Source organism: Jaculus jaculus, chromosome 1, assembly GCF_020740685.1.
Source record: "Jaculus jaculus isolate mJacJac1 chromosome 1, mJacJac1.mat.Y.cur, whole genome shotgun sequence".
NCBI lineage: Eukaryota > Metazoa > Chordata > Mammalia > Rodentia > Dipodidae > Jaculus > Jaculus jaculus.
The window spans coordinates 169,044,210-169,065,759 of record NC_059102.1 but is presented as its reverse complement, the minus strand read 5'-3'; the positions used below and the strand labels follow the sequence as shown (position 1 = coordinate 169,065,759).

Genomic DNA, 21,550 nt, shown 5'->3' with positions numbered 1-21,550 from the left:
GAGTTAATGGTTATAGAATGTGGATGTTGTTAATGCCACTGTTATAAATACTTAAAGTGCTGGTTATATTTTATTATGATAGAGTTTAAAAAATTTTTTTTGACAACTTCCATACTTACAGACAAGAAACCATATTTTCCTCACCTCTCCCACTTTCCCCTTCACAACTCCACTCTCCATCATAGCTCCTCCTTCTCTCCATTAGTCTCTCTTTTATTTTTATGTCATCGTCTTTTTCTCCTATTATGAGGGTCTTGTGAAGGTATTGCTAGGCACTATAAGGTCATGGATATTGAGGCCAATTTCTTTCTGGAAAATTGCATTGTAAGGGGTGGTACCCTTCCTTTGGCTCTTACATTCTTTCTGCCACCTCTTCCACAATGGACTCTGAGCCTTGGAGGGTGTGATAGAGATGTTTCTGTGCTGAACACTCCACTGTCCCTTCTTCTCAGCACTATGTTGCCTTTTGGGTCATCCCAGTGGTTACCACCATCTGAAGAGAGCTTCTCTAACCAACAGTGAGAGTAGCACTAATACATGGGTATGAACATTAAGTGTAGTGTTTCCGGCAGTTTGATGAGAATAAGATATGCATTTATCCAGACAAGAGCAGGCTTTATACCCCTAAGGCTCTCATAATTCCTGTGCCATAGGCTTTTGATTAGGTTTTCAGTACCAGGCATGTATTCCCTCCCATAGAGTGGGCCTCCAGTCCAATGACAGAGCAGACATGCCACTATTGCACCTGTTTGATCATTTGGCTTGTCTGACCCAACTTCAGGCTTCCAGCGTCTACTGTTTTCACAGCTGATGAGTTCTGTCTTCCATAGGGCTGCATGCAGTGCAGCTTTTACCAGCTTTCAGTTGGCTGACCTACAGGAAGAAGGTTTTCTGCTCAGCAGCAGCTTGTGCTATCACCGATGTTTTCAGTGTGATGAGAGCAGCAAAGCTGTTACAGGCATGGCTGAATTTAGTCTGGGTGTCCAGACAGCTGGACCTGAGGCACCAATGGCCGAGTGTGGGCAGGTGTTGAGAGCACACCCAGCAGGAGCAGCGGGTCCTGACACCCGCCTGTCCTGAGGGGCAGCACCTGTGCTCCAGGCAGACCCACCGCGTCAAGCACATGGAGGAGGCCAACCAGACCGGGAGGCTCCTCTTCCACTTCCGCCCCTTCTCCCGGCTCCCTGAGGTGCAGGTGATGATCTTTGTGTTCTTTCTCATCATGTATGTGGTCAGCCTCAGTGGGAACATGTCCATTTTCCTCACCATCTGGATCCATCGCTGCCTGCACACCCCGATGTACTTCTTCCTGGCAAACCTGGCGAGCCTGGAGATCTTCTACTCGTCCACCATCGCCCCTCTCACGCTGGCTGGCATCCTGTCTGTGGAGAGAATGGCCATCTCCCTGCCAGGCTGTGGTGCCCAGATGTTTTTCTTCATCTTCCTGGGCAGTGCTGACTGCATTCTGCTGGCCGTCATGGCCTATGACCGGTTTGTGGCCATCTGCCACCCTCTGCGCTACACACTCATCATGAGCTGGCGCCTGTGTGTCCAGCTGGCCCTGGGGTCGCTGCTGCTGGGCTTCATCTTGGCCATGCAGTTGACTGTGCTCATCTTCCGACTCCCGTTCTGCAGCAGTAAAGAAATCAGCTTGTTCTACTGCGATGTCCTCCCTGTCATGAGACTGGCCTGTGCAGACACCCATGTCCATGAGGCCACGCTGTTTGTGGTCAGTGTCATTGTCCTCACCATCCCCTTCCTCCTCATCCTGCTCTCCTATGTCTTCATTGTGGCTGCCATCTTAAAGATCCGCTCAGCAGAGGGGAGGCACAAGGCCTTCTCCACCTGCTCCTCCCACCTGACCGTGGTCCTCCTCCAGTATGGATGTGGAAGCCTCATCTACTTGTGCCCCAGCTCCAGCTACTCTCCTGAGAGGGGCCAGGTAATTTCAGTGGTTTACACGTTCATCACCCCTGTTCTAAATCCCTTGATCTACAGCATGAGGAACAGAGAGCTTAAGGATGCTTTGAAGAGGGCAGTAATGGGGTTGGCTCTTCTCCAGACTCAAAGAGCAGTGTGAGTGATCCTCTATGACATCGCTGGGTAGAGTGTTACAGTAGACTGTCTGCAAAATGAGGATGAGGGCCAGCAGGCCATTGTTTTATACTGTTGTTATTATTATTATTTTTTTTTTTTTGAGGTAGGGTCTCATTCTAGCTCAGGCTGACCTGGCATTCACTATGGAGTCTCAGGGTGGCCTCGAACTCACAGTGATCCTTCTACCTCTGCCTCCCCAGTACTGGGATTGAAGGCGTGTGCCACCACGCCTAGCTTTGTTATTGCTTTTGAAAAGTCAGTTTTCTTTTCTCTGCCCCAGTTTCATCATTTTGTAAAAATAGGGATGGAAATAATCTCCAGTTACTATACTCTGATCTGGTTGGTCATGAGAATCAAGAGACACATTAGCCGGGCGTGGTGGCACACACCTTTTGTCCCAGCACTCAGGAGGCAGAGGTAGGAGGATCACAATGAGTTTCAGGCCACCCTGAGACTCCATAGTGAATTCCAGGTTGGCCTGGGATAGAGCGAGACTCTGCTTCAAATAAACACCCCTCCAGAAAGAAAGAAAGAAAGAAAGAAAGAAAGAAAGAAAGAAAGAAAGAAAGAAAGAAAGAAAGAAAGAAAGAAAGAAAGGAAGGGAGAAAATAAAAGACATAGTTGAATAGTAGATGAAGATAAGCTATGATTTCTAAAAGGAGATGCAGTAGTGAACGTGCTTATTGTCATCCCAGACATCACATAAAATGTATGGGTCTTACCTTCAACTTTTCTCACATATACTTAGGTTCTCATTAATTCCAAACATGGCCCACCTGGGAAGTGTCAAAGTCAGCAATAAGACAAGAATCAAACTGGGAACATTCCATTCAGTTTCTCATGATTCCCACTGTGTACATGCTGAGGTTTTAAAATCTTTCATCTTTTATCCAAATTTCTTACCCGTGGAAAGATTCACGAAAAAGTTCTGGAGCTCCAGTTTCATTGCTTTTACTTTTATCATTTTACTTGGAGCCAATGTCTGTTCATCTCAATCTCTAGCTCTGTATTCATTTGCCCATAAACTGATAAATGTCCTCCTTTAAGGCATTCATTCGCCTCACTATTCACCACTTTCAATCTTTCTCTCCTCATTCCCCCTTTCTGTTTGTCATTGCTATATTTACACAATATAGAAAAAATGCTTTATCTTAAAACATTTTTATATATTTGTGTGGGGGGGGGCAGAGAAAGAAAGGGAATGAGAATGGGTGCCAGGGCCTTTTGCCACTGAAAACTCTAGAGGATGCATGTGCCAGTTTGCACATCTGGCTTTATGTGGGTACTAGGGAATTGAACCTGGGCCAGCAAGCTTTGCAAGCAAGAACCTTTAACTGCTGAGACATCGCCACAGTTCCCAACACAAGTTTTCTTTTGAGTTTCTCTGGGGTTGAAGAGGCAAAATATTGATTTGTATCTGGAGTCACATAAAGTAAAGCTAATCCTTGAAGACAGACAAGAAAAGGGAAAGGGCTCTTGGTGAGATGATAATCATTTTACCTGATGGTCATTTCTCTCAGGGCAATGATATATCAGAACATTGATGCTTTCCTGTCTTTTCATGGGGCTAGAGATACCAGGTTTTCTGCTCAGAGGTCATTTGGTTATATATATTCATTTAATAGCATTAAACATGGCAGTTAACATGTATTTATTGGATCCTACAGACTGTATACGAAGTAGAAAGGCAACAAGTAGCTCCTACTTTGTATGAAAATGCTAAGGAAAATTGACAACTCAAACCACAATCCCTCCAAGCTGTGAGTCACAGTAACAGCACCACGTGGCTTCAGAGTAGGAGCAGCCAAGGGAGTTAAGGTGTGTGTGTTCACATGGGTGTGAGTGCACGTGTGTGCATGTGAGAGTGGAGATCAGAGGTCAACACTCAGTTTCTTCCTTGATTGCTTCCTGCCTTATTTACTGAGATGATCTCTCACTGAACATAGTAGTTTCATTGGCCAGCTTGCCCCAAGGATCTGCCTGTCTCTGCCTCCTGAGTCCTGGGATGGCAGGAATCTCCACTTGGCACTTCCATGGGTGCTGGGGATCCAAACTCAGGTCATGATGCTTACAGAACAAGTGCTTTACTGACTGAAACATCTGCCTAGTCTTAGAAAGGGAGAAACTAGAAAGGCACAAGAATCAAAAGCCCCTTCCCTGGGTTTCTGCATTTTAATGTGTTATGTGAAATTTGGTTTTTGAGTTACACAGGCCAGAGATGCAAAAACCATGACTAGAGTTCCTTTTTTATATTTATTTAATTAATTTGAGAGACAGAGAAAGAGACAGACAGATAGATACATATATGGAGGGGGGTGATAGAAAGAGGATGGGTGTATATCAGGGCCTCTAGTCACTGGAAACAAACTCCAGATGCATGCATCACCTTGTGTATCTGGCTTATGTGGGTACTGGGGAATCAAACCTGGGTCCTTAGGCTTTGCAGGCAAATGCCTTATCTGCTAAGCCAACACTCTAGTCCCCACAGTTTTTTTTTCTTTTCTTTCTTAAGGTAGAGTCTCACTCTAGCCCAGGCTGACTTGGAATTCATTATGAGTCTCAGGGTGGCCTCAAATTCATGATGGCATTCCTCTCACCTCTGCTTCCTGAGTGCTGGGATTAAATGTGCCACCACGCTTGGCCCCAGAGGTTTTAATTTTTTATTTAATTTTTTATTTTTTGGTTTTTCGAGGAAGCATTTTGTTCTGCTGGACCTACCTTGAAACATTCAGTAGCTGGTTGGCTTTGAATCCTGAGTTGCTTAGTTTACAAAAGACTAGAATGTTCCAAGCCTTTAAGAATTGTTTATGTTCTTAGAGAAAGCAGTACAGTCATCACGGAGTAAGAGGCATCTTTTCAAGGGACTGAGTAAGGGAATTAGTGATTTCTATGCTAACTCATTTGCCATCACAAAACTCATGAGACATGTGTTGGTGTTGTCTCTGCTTACAGATAAGGATATTGAGGCACAGAGACACTAAAACAATCAAAGGCCACTTAACAAGTAAATATGTAATCAGTATCCTTTGGAGAGATAAACTTATGTGTATTTAATTTAACTTACTGATGCCCTCCCTGAGTTACTGGGAGATAGCAAAGCAAAAGAAAGTTATACAAGTACAGTAGAAGATTCAGCATGGTCCTTCTAACACCTAACTGGAGAAATAGGCTGCATGGCTGACTTTTTTAATTATTAGAAGGATTATGCTGTAGTGAGCCCAGAACCTTTCACACGATCTTCCCTAGGAGTATCTGCTCCTTGATATGTATTCAAGCATGCTGTTAGAAACAGTGTTGTTTTCTGTGTGTCAGCAATGACAGTAGGTTTCTTGCTAGGTGGCTTCTTCACTGAGTCTTTGCACTGTCCTCACAGGATCTTTGGAGTAGTATGTAAAGGTGTATAGTTACAGGGATTGAGAAGTTTGTAAGAAAATACAAAGCAAACTATGATATAAATATTTTACATTGAAATTTATAGGCATAGATAGATAGTATATGAAGACTGGTAAGGAAAACACCTTAGCAACATAATATAAAATTTCATTATCAATAAAGCACAGTATGTCAAATATAGAACTGAATTCAGTGACAGAAAGATCATCCTTCAAACCTTATGGAGTAACAATTGCAACTGATTTTGAGAGCCTGGATCCAGAAAGGGTCTTCTTTCCTCCTTGGAGTATTGGGGGTGGGTCACCTGTAAGTAGACAAGTAGTCTTTGGCTTATTCTCCAAATATTTGCAGTAGCCATAGGGAGCAACTAACACCCAATTGTTACTCTCAGCAGTTTGAGACCTAGTCAGGGAGATAGATGTGTAACTAACTAGGAACAAGGCAACATAGGATGTGCTTTAAATGGTGACCTGCACAAGAGACCACTGGGGTGTAACTCAGAAGGTGCCATTTTGAAGTAGGAGTAGGAACTTGCCAGACATGACATAGGGAAAGACATGTCACGCAAAGGGAGGTGGAAGTTGTGAACGGATGACTTGGGTTCAGAGAAGAGGTAGTTTCAGGTGAGGCTGATGGTGGAGTTGTATGTCTTGGGGGAATAACATGAAAACCTGAGGCATAAAGCATAGTATGCCATTCTAAGAAGAGCCTGTACTCCCTACTTTTTTGCATGTGTGTGCAGTATGTGCTCATGTGTATACGTATGTTCATACGTGTGTGGGTGCACTACTGGCCAGAGGTTGAAGTGGGAGGTCCTTATCAGTTGTTTTCCACTTTATTTTTTGAGACAAGGCTTCCCACTGAACCTGGAGCTCACCAATTCAGCTAAACCAACTAGCCAGGAAACCCTAACGAGCTTCCTATCTCTGCTACCCTAGAGCTTGGATCACAGGTGCACACCACCATGTGCAGTGCGTTCTGAGGATCTGAATTTAGGTCTTCATGCTTGCAAGGCAAGCACCTTACCAGCCCAGCTATCACTCCTTCCCCACTCTCCTTTTTTATACAAGAGCGACTAATGAGCTTTAAAAAAATATTTATTTAAGCCCGTGTGGTGATGTACACCTTTAATCCCGGGATTTGGGAGGCAGAGGCAGGAGGATTGCTGTGAATTTGAGGCCACCCTGAGAATACATAGTGAATTCCAGGTCACCCTGGGATACCTTGAAAAAATTTAAAAAAAAAATTGTGTGTATGGGCACATTGACTGCAGTGTGTGTATGTGGCAGTCAGAGAACAAACTCGAAGTTATCTGTGTTCCATCTTCTTTGAGACACCATCTCTTTTTTTTTTTTTTTTACTCTTTTCTAAAGCAAATTTTATTATGGGCATATTTAGTACAGATTATGTGTTGGTACCATCATTTCCCCTGTCCCTGCCCCCACTCCACTTAGGAGCTCTCTTTAGTGGGGTCTCAGGCATTCCTCATGGGGACAGGTTATGTGTTGGAGACACCATCTCTTGATGCTGCAAATGAAGTGCCTTACTGCGCAGGAATGTCAGACTAGCTGGCCCTCAAGCTTGGATTGACTTGGTTCTGCCTCCCATTGTCATGGGTGCTGTTGGGTATCACTTTGCATCTTCTGGCTTTTTATGTGGGTGGCTGGGGATTAGAACCCAAGCTAGCAGGCTTTGCAAACAAGTGCCTTTCACCACTGAGCCATCTCACCAGCCCTAATGAGTTTTATTTTATTCAAGATAATACTTGTTTTTTTTTTTTAATTTGTGTGTGTGCACATGTATGGGTATGCCAGGGTCTCTTGCAGCTACAAATAAACTCCAAATGCACATGCCACTTAATGTCTGGCTTTATGTAGGTGCTGAGGAGTTGAACTGGGCTGTCAGGCTTTGCAAGCAAGCACCTTTAATCACTGAGCCATCTCATCAGCCCCCTAATGAGTTTTATTATTTTTTAAATACCTCATTTATTTATTTGTTTATGGGGGGGGGCAGACACAGAAAGCATGAGCATAGGCATGCCAGGGCTTGCTGCCACTGCAAATAAACTCCAGATGAATGCACCACTTAGTGCATCTGGCTTTACGTAGGTACTCGGAAATTGAACCCTGGCCATAGGCTTTGTAGGCAAGCACTTTTAACTGCTGAGCCATCCCTCCAGGCCCTCCCTGCCTCCACTAATGAGTTTTGATATGAAGAAAACCTTGAGTGCCACAATCTGGAGGATTTATTTAGTGACCTTATTAGGTATATGCTGAATACCCACTATATCTGGTTATCTGTTCAGGCCTGTGACCACAGACAGAGAAGGCTGATACCCTCACAGAATCAACAGATGTGAAGAATCAGAGTTTTCTGCTAATTTTATAGGGTGGAAGCATCTAATGGAGATGTCTAAGATAATAGAAGTACATTAGTGGATACTTACCCCAGTCTTGGAAAGTGAAGTGCTTTCCTTGGAGAATCCTGGAGAAAGGGTTGGGGTGTCCAGGTTTTATCTGAGGAAGAGAGCTTTTAAAACATGAAATTGGGGCTGGAGGGATGGTGGATGGCTTAGCACTTAAGGCATTTGACTGCAAAGTCAAAGGATCCTGGTTCAATTCCCCAGGACCCACGTTAGCCAGATGCACAAGGTGGATCTGGAGTTCATTTACAGTGGCCGGAGGCCCTGGCATACCCATTCTTTCTGTCTCTGTCTCTCTTTCTGTCTGTCTGTCTCTCTCTCTGACTCTCTCAAATAAATAAAACTTAAAAAAAGCATGAAATTGTATAATTCTGGTATTAATTTGAGATATGATCTATGTGCTAAGCGGTCACTGGGTTCATGTCTTCATGTAATATTGCTGCCTTGAGAAAGTGTAGAGTCTACTCACTGAATTGTAATAAGAGAATATGGCAGAAGTGATGAAATATCATATGAGATTCAGTTACGCAACACTTTAACATTGATCTCTCTCTTTTCCTCTGGCTTTTCTTTCCTTTCTCTACCTTTCACTTTCTTGCTTTGATAGAAGCCACTTCCCATGCTGTGAGCATTCCCGTGGGAGGAGTATGTGGTGAGGAAGAGAGGGCTGATGTCATCAGTTCTGTCACACTAGAGCAGCTAAACCCTGCAGCCCACATAGGACCTTGGAGGCAGATTCTTCCCCATGCTGACCTTGAGATGAGCCCAGAGACCTGGATTGCGGGTGAGAGAGACCTTGACACTGATGCAGCCTGATGAGCTGCACCTGGATCCCTCAGTCACACAAAATCCAGAGATAATACATGTTTGTGTTTCAGACTGCTGTTTTTTCACAGAAATGGAGTAAGGTTCAGTCCTTTTGTCGAGTGGAACAGAAAACAGGCTCAGAGGGAGAAAAGTAGAAACTCTAAATTGTTGGCTGGTGTCCTGGTTTGTTTTTAAGGTGAATTTAAGAGTTGGCATATTTAGGGCTGGAGAGATTGCTCAGTGGTTCAGTGTGCTTGAAAAGCCTGTTGGTCTGGGTTCGATTCCTTGTTACACACAAAAGCCAGATGTGCAAAGTGGTAGGAAGCCCAGAGATACCCAAACACTCTCAAAATTTAAAAAAAATTAGATTTGGCACATTTGAAATAACCAAAAATGTAAATAATTGTGTTAAGCCTATATTTTTTAAATTGGGAAACAGCTACAAGAAGGCTGAGCTGGGCTGGAGAGATGGCTTGGCGGTTAAGCGCTTGCCTGTGAAGCCTAAGAACCCTGGTTTGAGGCTGGGTTCCCCAGGTCCCACGTTAGCCAGATGCACAAGGGGGTGCACGCGTCTGGAGTTCGTTTGCAGAGGCTGGAAGCCCTGGTGCGCCCATTCTCTCTCTCTCCCTCTATCTGTCTTTCTGTCTGTGTCTGTCGCTCTCAAATAAATAAATAAATTGAAAAAAAAAGTTAAAAAAAAAAAAAGAAGGCTGAGTTGGTGGGAAACTAAGTACCACTGAGGGGCAGAAAAATTAACATTCATCAGAGACAAGGGACTCTCACTGTCTGCTTACTTTGAGACCTAGGTTCCACATCAATGTTTCTCACCTGTCCATAGATGCCTTTCTCCTTGTTCTTTTGTCCCATAGCTTCTTAACTTCTTTCACTTTCATGTTAGGACTGGTAGATAGAATCCCAACTTCTGCCTATCCTGGAAGAACAAATATGAAATTAGCAGACTAGGATTCCTATTTAGTCAGAAGCTCAAATTGTCTTGGATTCTAAAATAACTACCTTCCAGCAGAGAACTGTATTAAAGGGCTGGGTCCTGGTTTCCTGTATCCCATTTGCAGTCAAGTCAAAATATTCTATTTTTGTATTTTCCTGATGGCTGGCTTCGTAAAAAAGTGCATTAAACTGCTAAGCCATTTTGCCAGCCATGGCATCTTTTAAAATTAGTTTTATCAGGTTTCATTCAATATTGTTTTAATGTTTAAAACTTTAAACATCGGGCTGGAGAGATGGCTTAGCGGTTAAGCGCTTGCCTGTGAAGCCTAAGGACCCCGGTTCGAGGCTCGGTTCCCCAGGTCCCACGTTAGCCAGATGCACAAGGGGGCGCACGCGTCTGGAGTTCGTTTGCAGAGGCTGGAAGCCCTGGAGCGCCCATTCTCTCTCCCTCCCTCTCTCTGTCCTTCTCTCTGTGTCTGTCGCTCTCAAATAAATAAATAAAAATTAAAAAAAAAACTTTAAACATCATTGGACTGGAAAGATGCTTAGGTGCTTGCCTGCAAAGCTGAAGGAAGCAGTTTCTATTCCCTATGACCCATGTAAAGCCAGATGCATAAGGTGGCACATGTGGCTGGAGTTCATTTGCAGTGGCTGAAGGCACTGGTGCGCCCGTTCTGTCTCCCTCTCTCTCAAATAAATAAATAAATAAAAATATTTTAAAAATGACTAAGGGCTGGATAGATGGCTCAGTAGTTAAAGTACTTGCTTAAGAAGCCTAAGGACTCAGGTTTGATCCCCCAGTACCCACATAAGACAGATGCACAAGGTGGTGCATGGATCTGGAGTTTGTTTGCAGTGGCTAGAGGACCTGGGTTGCCCATTTTCTATCTCCCCTCGTCTTAAATAAATAAATACAACATTTAAAAATGACTAAAAACTAAGAAATATGAGAGGGGGGGTGGGAGGAAGTTGGGTGTTCTATGGCATGCATCTTATGGTGGCCTTATCTAATATACCTTTCTGGGTTATTTAATTTTATAATAGCCTGTGCCTTTAGTGGTCTTGTAACTGTTTTCCAAATTTGTAACTTAGAGAAATGTTATAACAATGCAAAAATTCTTGTCCATAGAGATGCAAATGAACCCCATCTTCAGAAAGCGCACCTGATCTTCCACTGACCACAGGCAATTTTGCATTGAATAGCCTTCATGTCAGTATCCTGCTGCCTATATGTCCTATATCTGGATAAGTTCCTTCACCAATGCTTGAAATAAAATCAGTTTATATTTGTGTGTAAACCATGGTTTTATTATTTTGAAAGCAATACTGTTTTAACCAGAGCCCCCCTGTATGTGTTGAGGTTGAGAATGAATGAAGGCAACTTCTTGGTTACTGTGGAAAGGGTTCCTTACCTCACTACTGTAGTCCTTTCTAGACTTCAAATTTACAGTTGTTCACCTAAAAAAATGTTTACTGTGTGCCAGGGATGCAATACCTTTCAGTGAGTAACTGGGTAGGGAGGCCTCTGATGCCCCCCCAAACAATATAGGCTATTGACAGACTCTTGGTTGCCCACTAGAACTAGACGATAAGATCCTTTAGCTAAAAACACCACATGCTCAGGCTGCAAGACACTGGGAAATCAAGCTTGACTTCAGCTGGAATCCTGGAAAGTGCTATGCAGCCTGTTGGGTAAGAAAATTCATCAGTGATATTAACCAGCAGTGGACTCTGCAAATTTTAGGGCAGACCAGTGAGGCAAAATGTGCCAAATGGTGCAATATTTGCATGTCTATTCTGGGGGAAACCACCCATTGGATTTGAGGCCCACTCCAAGGCAGAGAATTCATGTCTGGTACTAAAAATCTAATCAAAAGCCTATGGCTGGGGAGGTCATAAGCCCTAGGAGGGGATGTTGTTACTGTCATTTGGCTAAATATAGTTTGCTTACTAGATTGCCCTCTAAATATTTATTTTTATGCCCACATATTAAAGCTACTGTCACTTTTGGTTAGAGAAGCTTCTTCTTTTCTTTTTCTTTCTTTCTTTCTTTCTTTTTTTTTTTTTTTTAAGATGGCAATGACTACTGAGGAGACTCAAAAACTCATCCAAGTACTGAGAAGAAATGACAGCGGAGTGTTCAGCACTAAGTGAGGCATTTGTACCACACCCTCCAAGGCTCAGGGACCACTATGGAAAGAGGGCAGAAAGAATGTGAGAGCCAAAGGAAGCTTTGCACTGTTGTCTTCTGGTGAAGCTGCGTGGAAGAAGGGCAGTTGCCTTCATGATCTCACAGTAGCTACGCTACCTACACAAGACCTTCATAATATGAATTAAAAATCGATGACATAAGAATAGGAGGGGGCTGGAGAGATGGCTCAGTGGTTAAAGGCACTTGCTTGCAAAGCCTAATGGCTGGGGTTTAATTTCCCAGAACCCATGTAAAGCCAGATGCACAAAAAGGCATGTGTGTCTACAGTTTACAGTGGCAGGAGGCCCTGGGGCACATTCTCTGCCTTTCTCTCCTTGCAAATAAATAAATAAAAATATTTTTTAAAAATAGAAGAGGAGGGCCTTTCCCTAACCCAAGCTTTCAGAGGGTTGAAGGGTGGGGGATATTAAAGACTGGTGCCTGGTACAAAAAGTTTTTCTCAAGAAAAAAAAAAAATAGAAGCGGGGCTATCTTGAAAGAAGAAGGGATTCAGTGGAGAGCATAGGAGAGGAGGGAGAAAGTAGGATGCTGGGAGGGAATTATGATTACAGTACATCATAAAAATGGAGGTTACCACTACTAGGGAGTTTGGGGCAGAATGGCAAGTTCAAGGCCTGTCTGGGCAATTTAGTGAGAGAGATATTGCCTTTGTCTGTCTCTGTCTGTCTGTCTATCTATCATCAATCTATTATCTATCCTCTCTCTCTCTCTCTCTCTCTCTCTCTCTCTCTCTGTATCAATCATCTATCTAGTCTATCTATATGCCTGGGTTTGATAGCTCAGTGGTGGCATACTTGACAAGCTTGTGCAAGGCTCTAGGTTCAATTATCAGTAGTAACAACAAAAGTGAGTTTTTCCTGTCTCTGTCTTCGTACACTCAATTCTCTTGAAGAGATGAGGCATTGGTTCTGACTTATTAACCTTTCGGGTTTATGACCATCGGGGTCGTGTTAATCAAGACCGGCAGGTCCACCCAGCGAACGAGGCGGCAGATGGACGCCTGCGTGCGGTCAGAGAGAGGATTAGGGCTGGGAGCCGCAGGGCCAGTTTAAACTGCCCTATCTTTATGGCAGCCGGTGAAGTCAGAGCAGGCAGAGGAGGGCAAAGTCCTGCTGGAATGACGAGTCTTTACCGCCTTTAAACCTGAATGCATAGGTCAGATTCCCGTCCGAATCTGAGAATTAAACCTTCGGTTCGTTAGTTCCCTTTACTGAGCTCCACTCCGCTCCATAGGTTGTTTGCTCCCCAAAAGACCATCGGGGACGCGGAAGAGAGGGAGAGCGGATGGAACACTGGATGACGAAGTACATCTTTTCCTAAATTCCTAAAATCCAGAGAATGCCTACGGCACGTAGGAAGCGGGTGGGGCTTAGGGGTTCCCATGCAAACATCTTCATCGAACCACCCCACTCGGTAGGTTTCGAACCCATCGCTCCTTTCCCACAGGGCTAGCAGCGGACGGCGTGGTGCCGTCTCCATAGCTGTGGGAACGGAGCTCTTCCGAGAGACAGCATTTCCTAAGGCTACAAAGCTCTGTTAGTGCCAGGTGATTTGAACACGTCCCTCACCCTAACGTCGCCCGAGCCGCAGGGACTCCGAACCGGCTGTCTGCGGGACAGGGCGTCTGCAGCTCGGCGTCTTACGTGGGTAGCGGGGAAGAGATGGACCTGAAGCCGATCCACAGATCCCCTTTCCTTTCCTCGGCCGTGCGTGGCGGGGGTGGCGGGGTGGGGTCTCCCCGAGCCGAGCCTGCCCTTCCGGAGGGGACGCGCGGGTCGGGGCCGTGGGACTCGGGCCCTTTAAGGAGGAGCGCGGGGCGCGGCCAGGTAAGGGGCGGGTCTGCGGCGGACCGGCTGCGCGCCCGCGCCGGCCCGGGAGCCGGATTTGGAGCGCGGCGCCCGCGGGGGCCGGAGGGGGCGGCGCGGCGGACCTCGGAGGCTTCGGACGCTCCTCCTAGCGAGCGGCCGCCGCCGCCGCCGCCTGCGCCCGGACCGCCCGGAGCGCCCTCGCCCGCCCGGCCCGGCCCGGCCCGGCCCGGCCGCCCCTGTGGCCGCGCACCTGGGACGCGCTCGCCGCCGCGGGCCCGCCGGGCGCCAGGATGAAGGACCGGCTGGAGCAGCTGAAGGCCGTGAGTCCCGCCCGCCCGCGTGCGCCGCGACACCGCGCGGCCCGGGGGTTGCGGGGGGCCGCCGGGAGGTGGAGCTGTGTGGGAGAGGGGCTTCCCCGCGGCTCCCCAAACTCGGGCTGGAGGGCGGCGGGGAGGCGGTGTTTGCGCGAGGCCTGTGCGCCCCAAGCCCCGCCGCATCCCGCGCGGGTTCGGCACCCTCCCTTCCCCGCAGGGTCATGTGCTGGGTGATTCATCACCACCCAGCAGCAATTTCCCTGACCGCCTGGCCTGTGACCCTCCCAACCCTCCAAGCTGGACAGCGTCCGGCTAGAACTGGGACTCCTCCGGAGGGTTGCTTGCGCCCTGTGGGGCTCACTGTGAGGTCAAGGGGGCTCACCTCACCACCTGCATGCTGCTGCCTGGCACTGTGCCCTAAATGGGCCTCCTCACCTCTTCCTTATTTCCCTCCTGGGGCACCACGCCCAGCTGCCCCCTCTCCTGGAGCGTCTCAGAGTTTTTGATGACCTCTGGAGCCAGTCACATGCTGGGGTGGGGGTCCCGATGGTCTGGCATTATTTTTCCTTGCATCTCTGGAGACAGCTGTGGTCAGGGCAAGAATGTGAAGGTAGATCTTCTTGGGCCCAACTGCACAAGAGCTGCAAACCTTAGGTCACCAACTCTCTGGAGCCTGTTTCCTTATCTTTTAAGTGGGATTGATGGTACCTTACAAACTTGTTATAGAGAAGTGTTAAGCCATGCATTTTTGAGACATTCATAAGATCCATTTAATAAATCATTGAGTGTATTGTGCAGCAGGACTTGTGAACTCAGTGACACGGGTTGTCCCTTAATGGTATTAAGTCCAGCCCTTGATACTCAATAGTCCATCTAACTGAGGACTCGTTAGAAGTGCTTCAGCTTAGACCCCAGTCTAGACCCGCATGAAGGTCTACTGAATCTTGCCAGGTGTCTGATGAACGCATTAAAATTTGGGAAGCATGGGACTGGATTAGTACAGGGTCTCCCTCCGGGCCCAAGCTTATAGGTGACCCCTGAAATTTCAAGTCCACGTGTTGTTATCAAGTGAGTAATTGTGCAAACTAAAAACAAGGGGGTGTGCAGAAGAACACTTTGCATGGTGGACAGTACGCAGGACTTTATAAGTTATTATATAACTAATAACTGTCAGTGCTCTTTGGGAAATAGAAACATCAGTAACTACCAGGATGATGTGATCATTGCTTTTCTTTCTTTTCTTGCATGGGTGAGCTCTTCATGGTTCTGTCACATGCTCTGAACTATAGGGCTACAGAGGAGGCGAGAGAGCCGAAGTGTGAGAAGCCAAGGGACAGTTGGTCCTTGTGGGAATGAGCTTCCCTGCCCTAAACTTGCTTTTTGTCAACTGAGCCTTAGGGCATCCTGATTACCTAAAGGGCAAAATTTATTTATTGTCTTATAGATGGGGAAACTGGAGAATACCTTGGGTAGGAGGAGTGCCCCCTCACAGGTGGTCTGGGCACTACCTAGACTGGAACTCAGATGTCTGCTGCTCGCTGCTGTCTCTTTCCCTTGCAGTTTGCTGGCGGGGGTGACAGAAAAAGATGATCATGGCTTTGAAGCAATTGTAAAAGAGTGTAAAACTGAACAGCAACCAGAGGCAGTTCTCTTCCATTATTTAAAGGTTTCATTTCGAGACATAGATATTCCTTGGCATCTTTCAATAGCTTATTGTCAACAGAGTGGAGTCTTCCCTGAGCCGCAAGTTCCAAGAATAAATGGATTTTCTGAGGTACCCAAGCAAATCCCCTTGCCTTCCAGTGCTTCACAGTCACCCTCTGAAATGGATCCAGTGATGGGGCTCCTCCCTTGACCTCTTTGGGGATGTAGTGAAAGTGAGACTGTATGGGCTGGAGAGATGGCTTAGTGGTTAAGGAACTTGCCTGTGGGGCCTAAGAATCCAGGTTCAATTCCTCTGTACCTACATAAGCCAGATGCACAAGGTGGCGCATGCATCTGAAGTTCGTTTGCAGTGGCTAGAGGCTGTGGTGCGTCCATTCTCTCCATCTGCCTCTCTCTCTCAAATAAATCAATAAACAAAAATAAATAAGCCTGGTGTGGTGGTGCATGCCTTTAAAAAAAGAAAAAAAAAAAAAAAAGAAAGTGAGACTATGCATGTGCTGTCATTATGAGACTATTGTTCTGAAACCACAGGGTGGCCACTGGCCTCTCCAGGGGCAGGGGCATGCATGGCATTGTTGAAGGGAGGGCTGAGGTACTGGTTTAGGTTCAAAAGCTTATGACTGTGGCCCTGCTACTTTATAACTGGGCTTCTTTGCCACTTTGTTTCTGTGTTTTTGTAAAGCAAAAAAAAAAAAAAATTACTGAGCTGGGCATGGTGACGCATGCCTTTAATCCTAGCACTTGGGAGGCAGAGGTAGGAGGATCACTGTGAGTTTGAGGCCACCCTGAAACTCCATAGTGAATTCCAGGTCAACCTGGGCTAGAGTGAAAACCTACCTCGACAAACCAAAAATTCTCTTGGTCTCAGAAACCCCCTCTGGCATTATTATGGGTTTCTGTGAAGACTGTCCACTTCCTCTAACCCTGTCCCAGGAATCATCTTCTCTACCACAGTACATGTCATGTTCTCTCTCTCCATTTCCTGCTATCAACAAAGAACGTTTGCTAACCCATGTTGAAATACATTTCCCATTGGGCAGCTGTGTAATCCTTTTCTAAACTCCAGAGGAGGGAGGGTGGTAACTGCCTTCAGATAGCTGGAGGGATGTCATGTGCATAAGATTAACTTTGCTCTGGGTAGATAGGAGAGGAAGAGGAGGAGTTGACAATAGAAACTGGAACGTGTAAGAAAGCATTTTTTAGTAATCAAGCTGGTCAGGGGTGGGGCAACTGGCCGAAGAGATACTGAGCCCTCCAGCATGAGGGGCAGACAAGCTTGCTGAGATGTGTGTAGGAATTTGAGCATCTCTGGGAGGGAGGAGAAGGTGAACTAGGAGAAGTCAGGCCTCCACAACCTCAGGAGTGTATGGCTCTGTATGCTTCACTGTGAGTCTGTCTTACGGCTTTGGAGTGGGTAAGGACTGAGGCTTCAGAGTTGCCTGCATCAAGTGGGTCATCAGTTTTTCCCCCAAGGTCACTGTGCAGGTGAAATAAGATAATATCTAACAGCCACTCACCACAATACACTGTGGGCTCTCACATTTGGCCCTCTGGGATCAATGTCCATAGTAAAGGCCATACCTTTCTAAGGTATGCAGTCACAAGACCTGACCTACCTTATCTCCTCGCTGCCCCTCCTGGGGCCTTCTCTCAGCAGAAGCTTCTTGGTTACCTAGGAGAAGTTTGCTGGAATGTGCAAGTGGCCACACCAGCTTTTTTCTGCTTTTCTCACTGATTTCTCAGTAGCTGAACTTTGAATCTGCTGAGTCTAACAGTTGCTGGTTCAGGGCCTTTTAAAATGGCCCTGTTTGTATTCAGCAAACATTGAGTACCTACTATGTGCCAGGCCTTGGAGAACTGCTGGGGTATGTAGTGACCAACACTTGTTTCTATCTCTTAGAAGTTTCTAATCCGATAGGGAGACATACAAGAAATAGACATTGTGATAGAAACAACCACTGAAAGACCCTGTTGGCTGGCCTCCAGGAGATCAGCAGTGCTCTAACATGCTCAGGCCTCTGCAAGTCTAATTGAGTCTGTTCAGATACAAGTGGAATTTCTTAGGAAGAAAGGCAAGGATTCTGGATTTTCACAACCATTTTCTCACTGGCGAGTGCTTCATCTATAAACCAAATAAAAAAATATGCTTGCTGGCATCCTGAGAGTTGTGTATGTGCAGTACCTCCTGGCCAGCCTGAGCAGGACTTTTGGATTTGTATTTAGCTTGCTCCCTGATGGGCATGAATTTAGGCAGAATTATTATAAAAGGCTTGGTCTTAAGGAATGAGTGATCATGTAGGGAATTAAAAAAAATGTACTTCATGGAAAGAGAAACAAAAAACCAATCAAAGACAGATGTTACTGGAGAAGCCAGTGATGTGTGGAATCCAGCTCAGGGTTGTTGGGATCCCGTGGAGACTAATCTATGCAAGGCTGGAAATGTTTTGGATGTACTGGACCCTAGAGCAGTACCAGTGAGGACGCTAATGAAATCAACCATTTTGGGTCAAAGACCAGATCTACCTTTTCACCTGCTGCTCTGTCTTGAGTCTTGCTGCTTCTTAAGGAGTTGTCCTTACTCTTTTGCCCCACTGGCAGTTCAGGATCTCTGTGGAGTCATTTTCTTAGGGTAATGCTATACGGTGACCCCATCAGAAATAAGGAGCTGTGTTTCCTCTTTAAAGCTTAGTTTAGCCAAGGAATGTTTACAGAGTCCCATTCTTACCTTGGCTCATAAGAAATCTTTTTTTTTTTTTTTTTTTTTTTTTGAGGTAGGGTCTCACTCTGGCCCAGGCTGATCTGGTATTCACTATGGAGTCTCAGGGTGGCCTCAAACTCATGGTGATCCTCCTACCTCTGCCTCCCGAGTGCTGGGACTAAGGGCATGCACCACCATGCCGGGCTCATAAGAAATCTTAATATACCAGCTTGCCCTTTATTGAGAGCCCATATTTCTTTAGTGGTACGATTCCTTACTAGTCAGAATTCTCATCTCTTCTGTCTCTGGGAGGATTCATTGCCTAGGAGAGCTGTTTTGCTGTGAGCAGGCATGAAGCAAGCTGAGATGAGAGTGCTAGGGATTGAGCAGGGATTATAGATCTGTTGGCTGCAGGCCTGAGAGAAAATGCTTGGATGAGAGAAGGGGATTAATTTTATTTTTATTCCTGTGAGGTTGGGGGAGGTTAGAGACAGCAGCAGCCAAGGGAGAGATGCTTGTTCAAATTGTCCTTTCTTCCTTTTCAATGCCTCCTTTCTGCCATTTGTCAAAGTTTACCCATCTTCCAAAATTCATTCTTTACGTGTAATTCCTCCTTAGTTGCATCACAGAATGCTGTCTCTTTGATCTGGCAACTTGCATTGGCTGTATTTTGTCTTGCAATTAATGATTTTTTAAAAAAATCACTATTATTATTATTTAAAAATTTTTCTTTGATTTTTATTTATTTATTTGAGAGCAACAGACAGAGAGAGAAAGAGGCAGATAGAGAGAGAAAATGTGTGCGCCAGGGCCTCAAGCCACTGCAAACGAACTTCAGGCGCCTGCACCCCCCCTTGTACATCTGGCTAACATGGGACCTGGGGCATCCAGCCTTGAACCGGGGTCCTTAGGCTTCACATGCAAGCGCTTAACAGCTAAGCCATATCTTTAGCCCCACTATTATTATTACCATAGAACTGGTTTAAAAGCACCTTCCCTGTTTTTTTTGAAGGTATCTACTTTGAGTAACACTTGCTTTTTCAAGAATTATAAAACTTTAATTTATCATTTTTTATTGACTAACTTCCATAATTGTAGACAATAACTAATGGTAATTCCCTCCTTGCCCCCACTTTCCCTTTGAAACTCCACTATCCATCATATCCCCTCCCCCTCTCGATCAGTTTCTCTTTTATTTTGATGTCATCATCTTTTCCTCCTATTATGATGGTCTTGTGTAGGTAGTGTCAGGCAGTGTGAGGTCATGGGCATCCAGGACATTTTGTGTCTGGAGGAGCACGTTGTAAGGAGTCCTACCCTTCCTTTGGCTCTTACATTCTTTCCACCACTTCTTCTGCAATGGATCTTGAGCCTTGGAAGGTGTGATAAAGATATTTCAAGGCTGAGCACTCCTCTGTCACTTCTCAGCACCATAGTGCCTTGTGAGTCATTCCAAGGTCACTGCCATCTGGAAAGAGAAGCTTCTCTAGCCAAAAGTGAGAGTAGCATTAATATACGGGTATGAACATTAAGAGAGGTGCTTACTGGGCAGTTTGATGAGCAAAATATATACATTTATCCAGACAGCAGCAGATGTTACACCCCTAGAGCTCATGACTACCCCTGTTGTAGGTTTTCAGTATCAGGGATGTATTCTCTCTCATGGAGCAAGCCTCCAGTCCAATTAGAGAACAGTTGATTTCCTCCATAACAGATGCCACTATTGTATCCATTGGCTCTTTTGGCCTGCCTGGCCAAATATAAGGCTTGCATTGTCCACTGTTGAGTATCTCCACTGGTGATTTCTCTAAAACTTTAGTTTCAAGAATGCCTTCATTACAACTTTATAATCTGAGAAAATTCCTTCCCCCCTTCCCACCAAAATAGTTCACAAATATGAAGTACAAAAGAGAAAATTCTTCATTTAAAGCACTGTTTTTTGTTTAGGTAAAAAATGACACCCATAAGTATTATTCCAGCCTGCAGTAGACAGTGTGCCTCCTCAGGTAGCCACAGTACCAAGGTTGGTGAACTTGCCTCTCCATTCAGAATTTATAGCTCAGTTCCTATGCTTAGTCTGGAAGGGCAAAATGTGTATGGTCTGCCAGGGGAAGAACTGTTCTGAGACCTCACATTTTCCATTTTTGTGAGGTTGATTTTTTTCTTTTCTGTTAATTCTTTGGATCTGTGGTTGTTATTATTCCCTTTTACTTTTAGTTCCTGTAAATGAATGTCAACTTTCTTTGTATGTAGCATGATATTAGCAAGTGACCACTAATATCTAAATTTATTGGTTCATCAGGGATAAGAGTTTTCAGTGAGTATGCCACTTGGGCACATCATGCTCAGAGCCATGAATGAGCATGTAAAGCCTGAGGAGCCCATTACACCCCAGGGCCCTCACCCCCTCAGAGCTCCATCCAAGGAGCAGACCTGCCCATTTTATGAAGTACTCCTTGTCTGCTGATTCTTAGTTGGTGATTCAAGTACCTGTAGTTACCCTATGAATTTTAACAACAAGCATTTATTGAGCAGTGCTGTTGGACAGGACTTCCACGTGATCCCTTATGGACCTTGTCTCTAATCCCCTCAGTCCTACAAGGTGAGGTGGTGATGTATCTTGGAAAGGAAGGTGAATCTCAGAATTGACTGAAATTCCCAGCTGGGAATGCCGGGATCAAGGACGAACTTGTTTGGGGCTGAGAAAGTTTATAGAGTGCTTAGTATACACAAAGCTCTGGGTTTGATCCCTACATAAACTATATGTGTGTAATGGCACATTCCTGTAATCCCAACACCTGGAGAAGGTAGAGGTAGGAAGATTAGAAGTTCCAGGCCATTCTCATCTAAACAGCAAGTTCCAGGCCAGCAGGTCTCAAAAAAAAAAAAAAAAAAAAAAAAAAAAAGATTGAGAATAAACATATTTTCTTGGCTTCTGAATCATCATTCTGTCCTGTCTGATAAGCTGTTACTTACTTTTATGCCCCTTGATGTCATGACAGATAGTGAGAGGCTCCTGGGGCCTGGCACTCTGCATTGGAGGCCTGTTTTACCTATCTGTCTGCTGGCTGATCCCTTGCACACCCCTTATTCATGGTTGGTTTTTCTTGCTCCACTCTTCATGAACTTTACCTAATTGGAAACTTTACCTAATTGGAGTAGAATATTTACTCAGGGAATCCATAA

The 21,550-nt window shown here is 45.4% G+C and overlaps 2 protein-coding genes and 1 long non-coding RNA gene across 9 annotated transcripts in view; 2 read left to right on the top strand and 1 right to left on the bottom strand.

Moving 5' to 3' along the window:
• The first annotated feature begins 1,123 nt into the window (after positions 1 to 1,123).
• Positions 1,124 to 2,080, top strand: LOC123458849 (olfactory receptor 10V1-like). Its single transcript, XM_045144618.1, has one exon. It carries the CDS (start codon positions 1,124 to 1,126, stop codon positions 2,078 to 2,080), a length of 957 nt encoding a protein of 318 aa, XP_045000553.1.
• Positions 2,081 to 4,748: 2,668 nt separating this feature from the next.
• Positions 4,749 to 13,638, bottom strand: LOC123455035. Of its 2 annotated transcripts, none has more exons than XR_006633652.1 (4): positions 13,523 to 13,638; positions 9,548 to 9,650; positions 7,937 to 8,019; positions 4,749 to 5,794 (listed from the first exon to the last, which is right to left on the bottom strand). It is a non-coding gene; the product is annotated as an uncharacterized LOC123455035 (long non-coding RNA). The 2 variants fall into 2 exon arrangements; XR_006633651.1 differs by having other exon boundaries at positions 13,448 to 13,592.
• Positions 13,133 to 21,550, top strand: part of Stx3 (syntaxin 3) — a 54,771-nt gene continuing 46,353 nt past the window's right edge. For 2 of the 6 annotated variants that reach the window (XM_045134612.1, XM_045134625.1), the window contains exon 1: positions 13,139 to 13,292. In XM_045134612.1, the coding sequence (XP_044990547.1) occupies positions 13,218 to 13,292 (75 nt within the window). In that variant the 5' untranslated portion in view covers positions 13,139 to 13,217. Of the gene's footprint in view, positions 13,293 to 13,336; positions 13,426 to 13,927; positions 14,008 to 21,550 lie in introns of those variants that run through there. The other 4 variants (XM_045134632.1, XM_045134643.1, XM_045134653.1 and 1 more) reach the window with 4 other exon arrangements.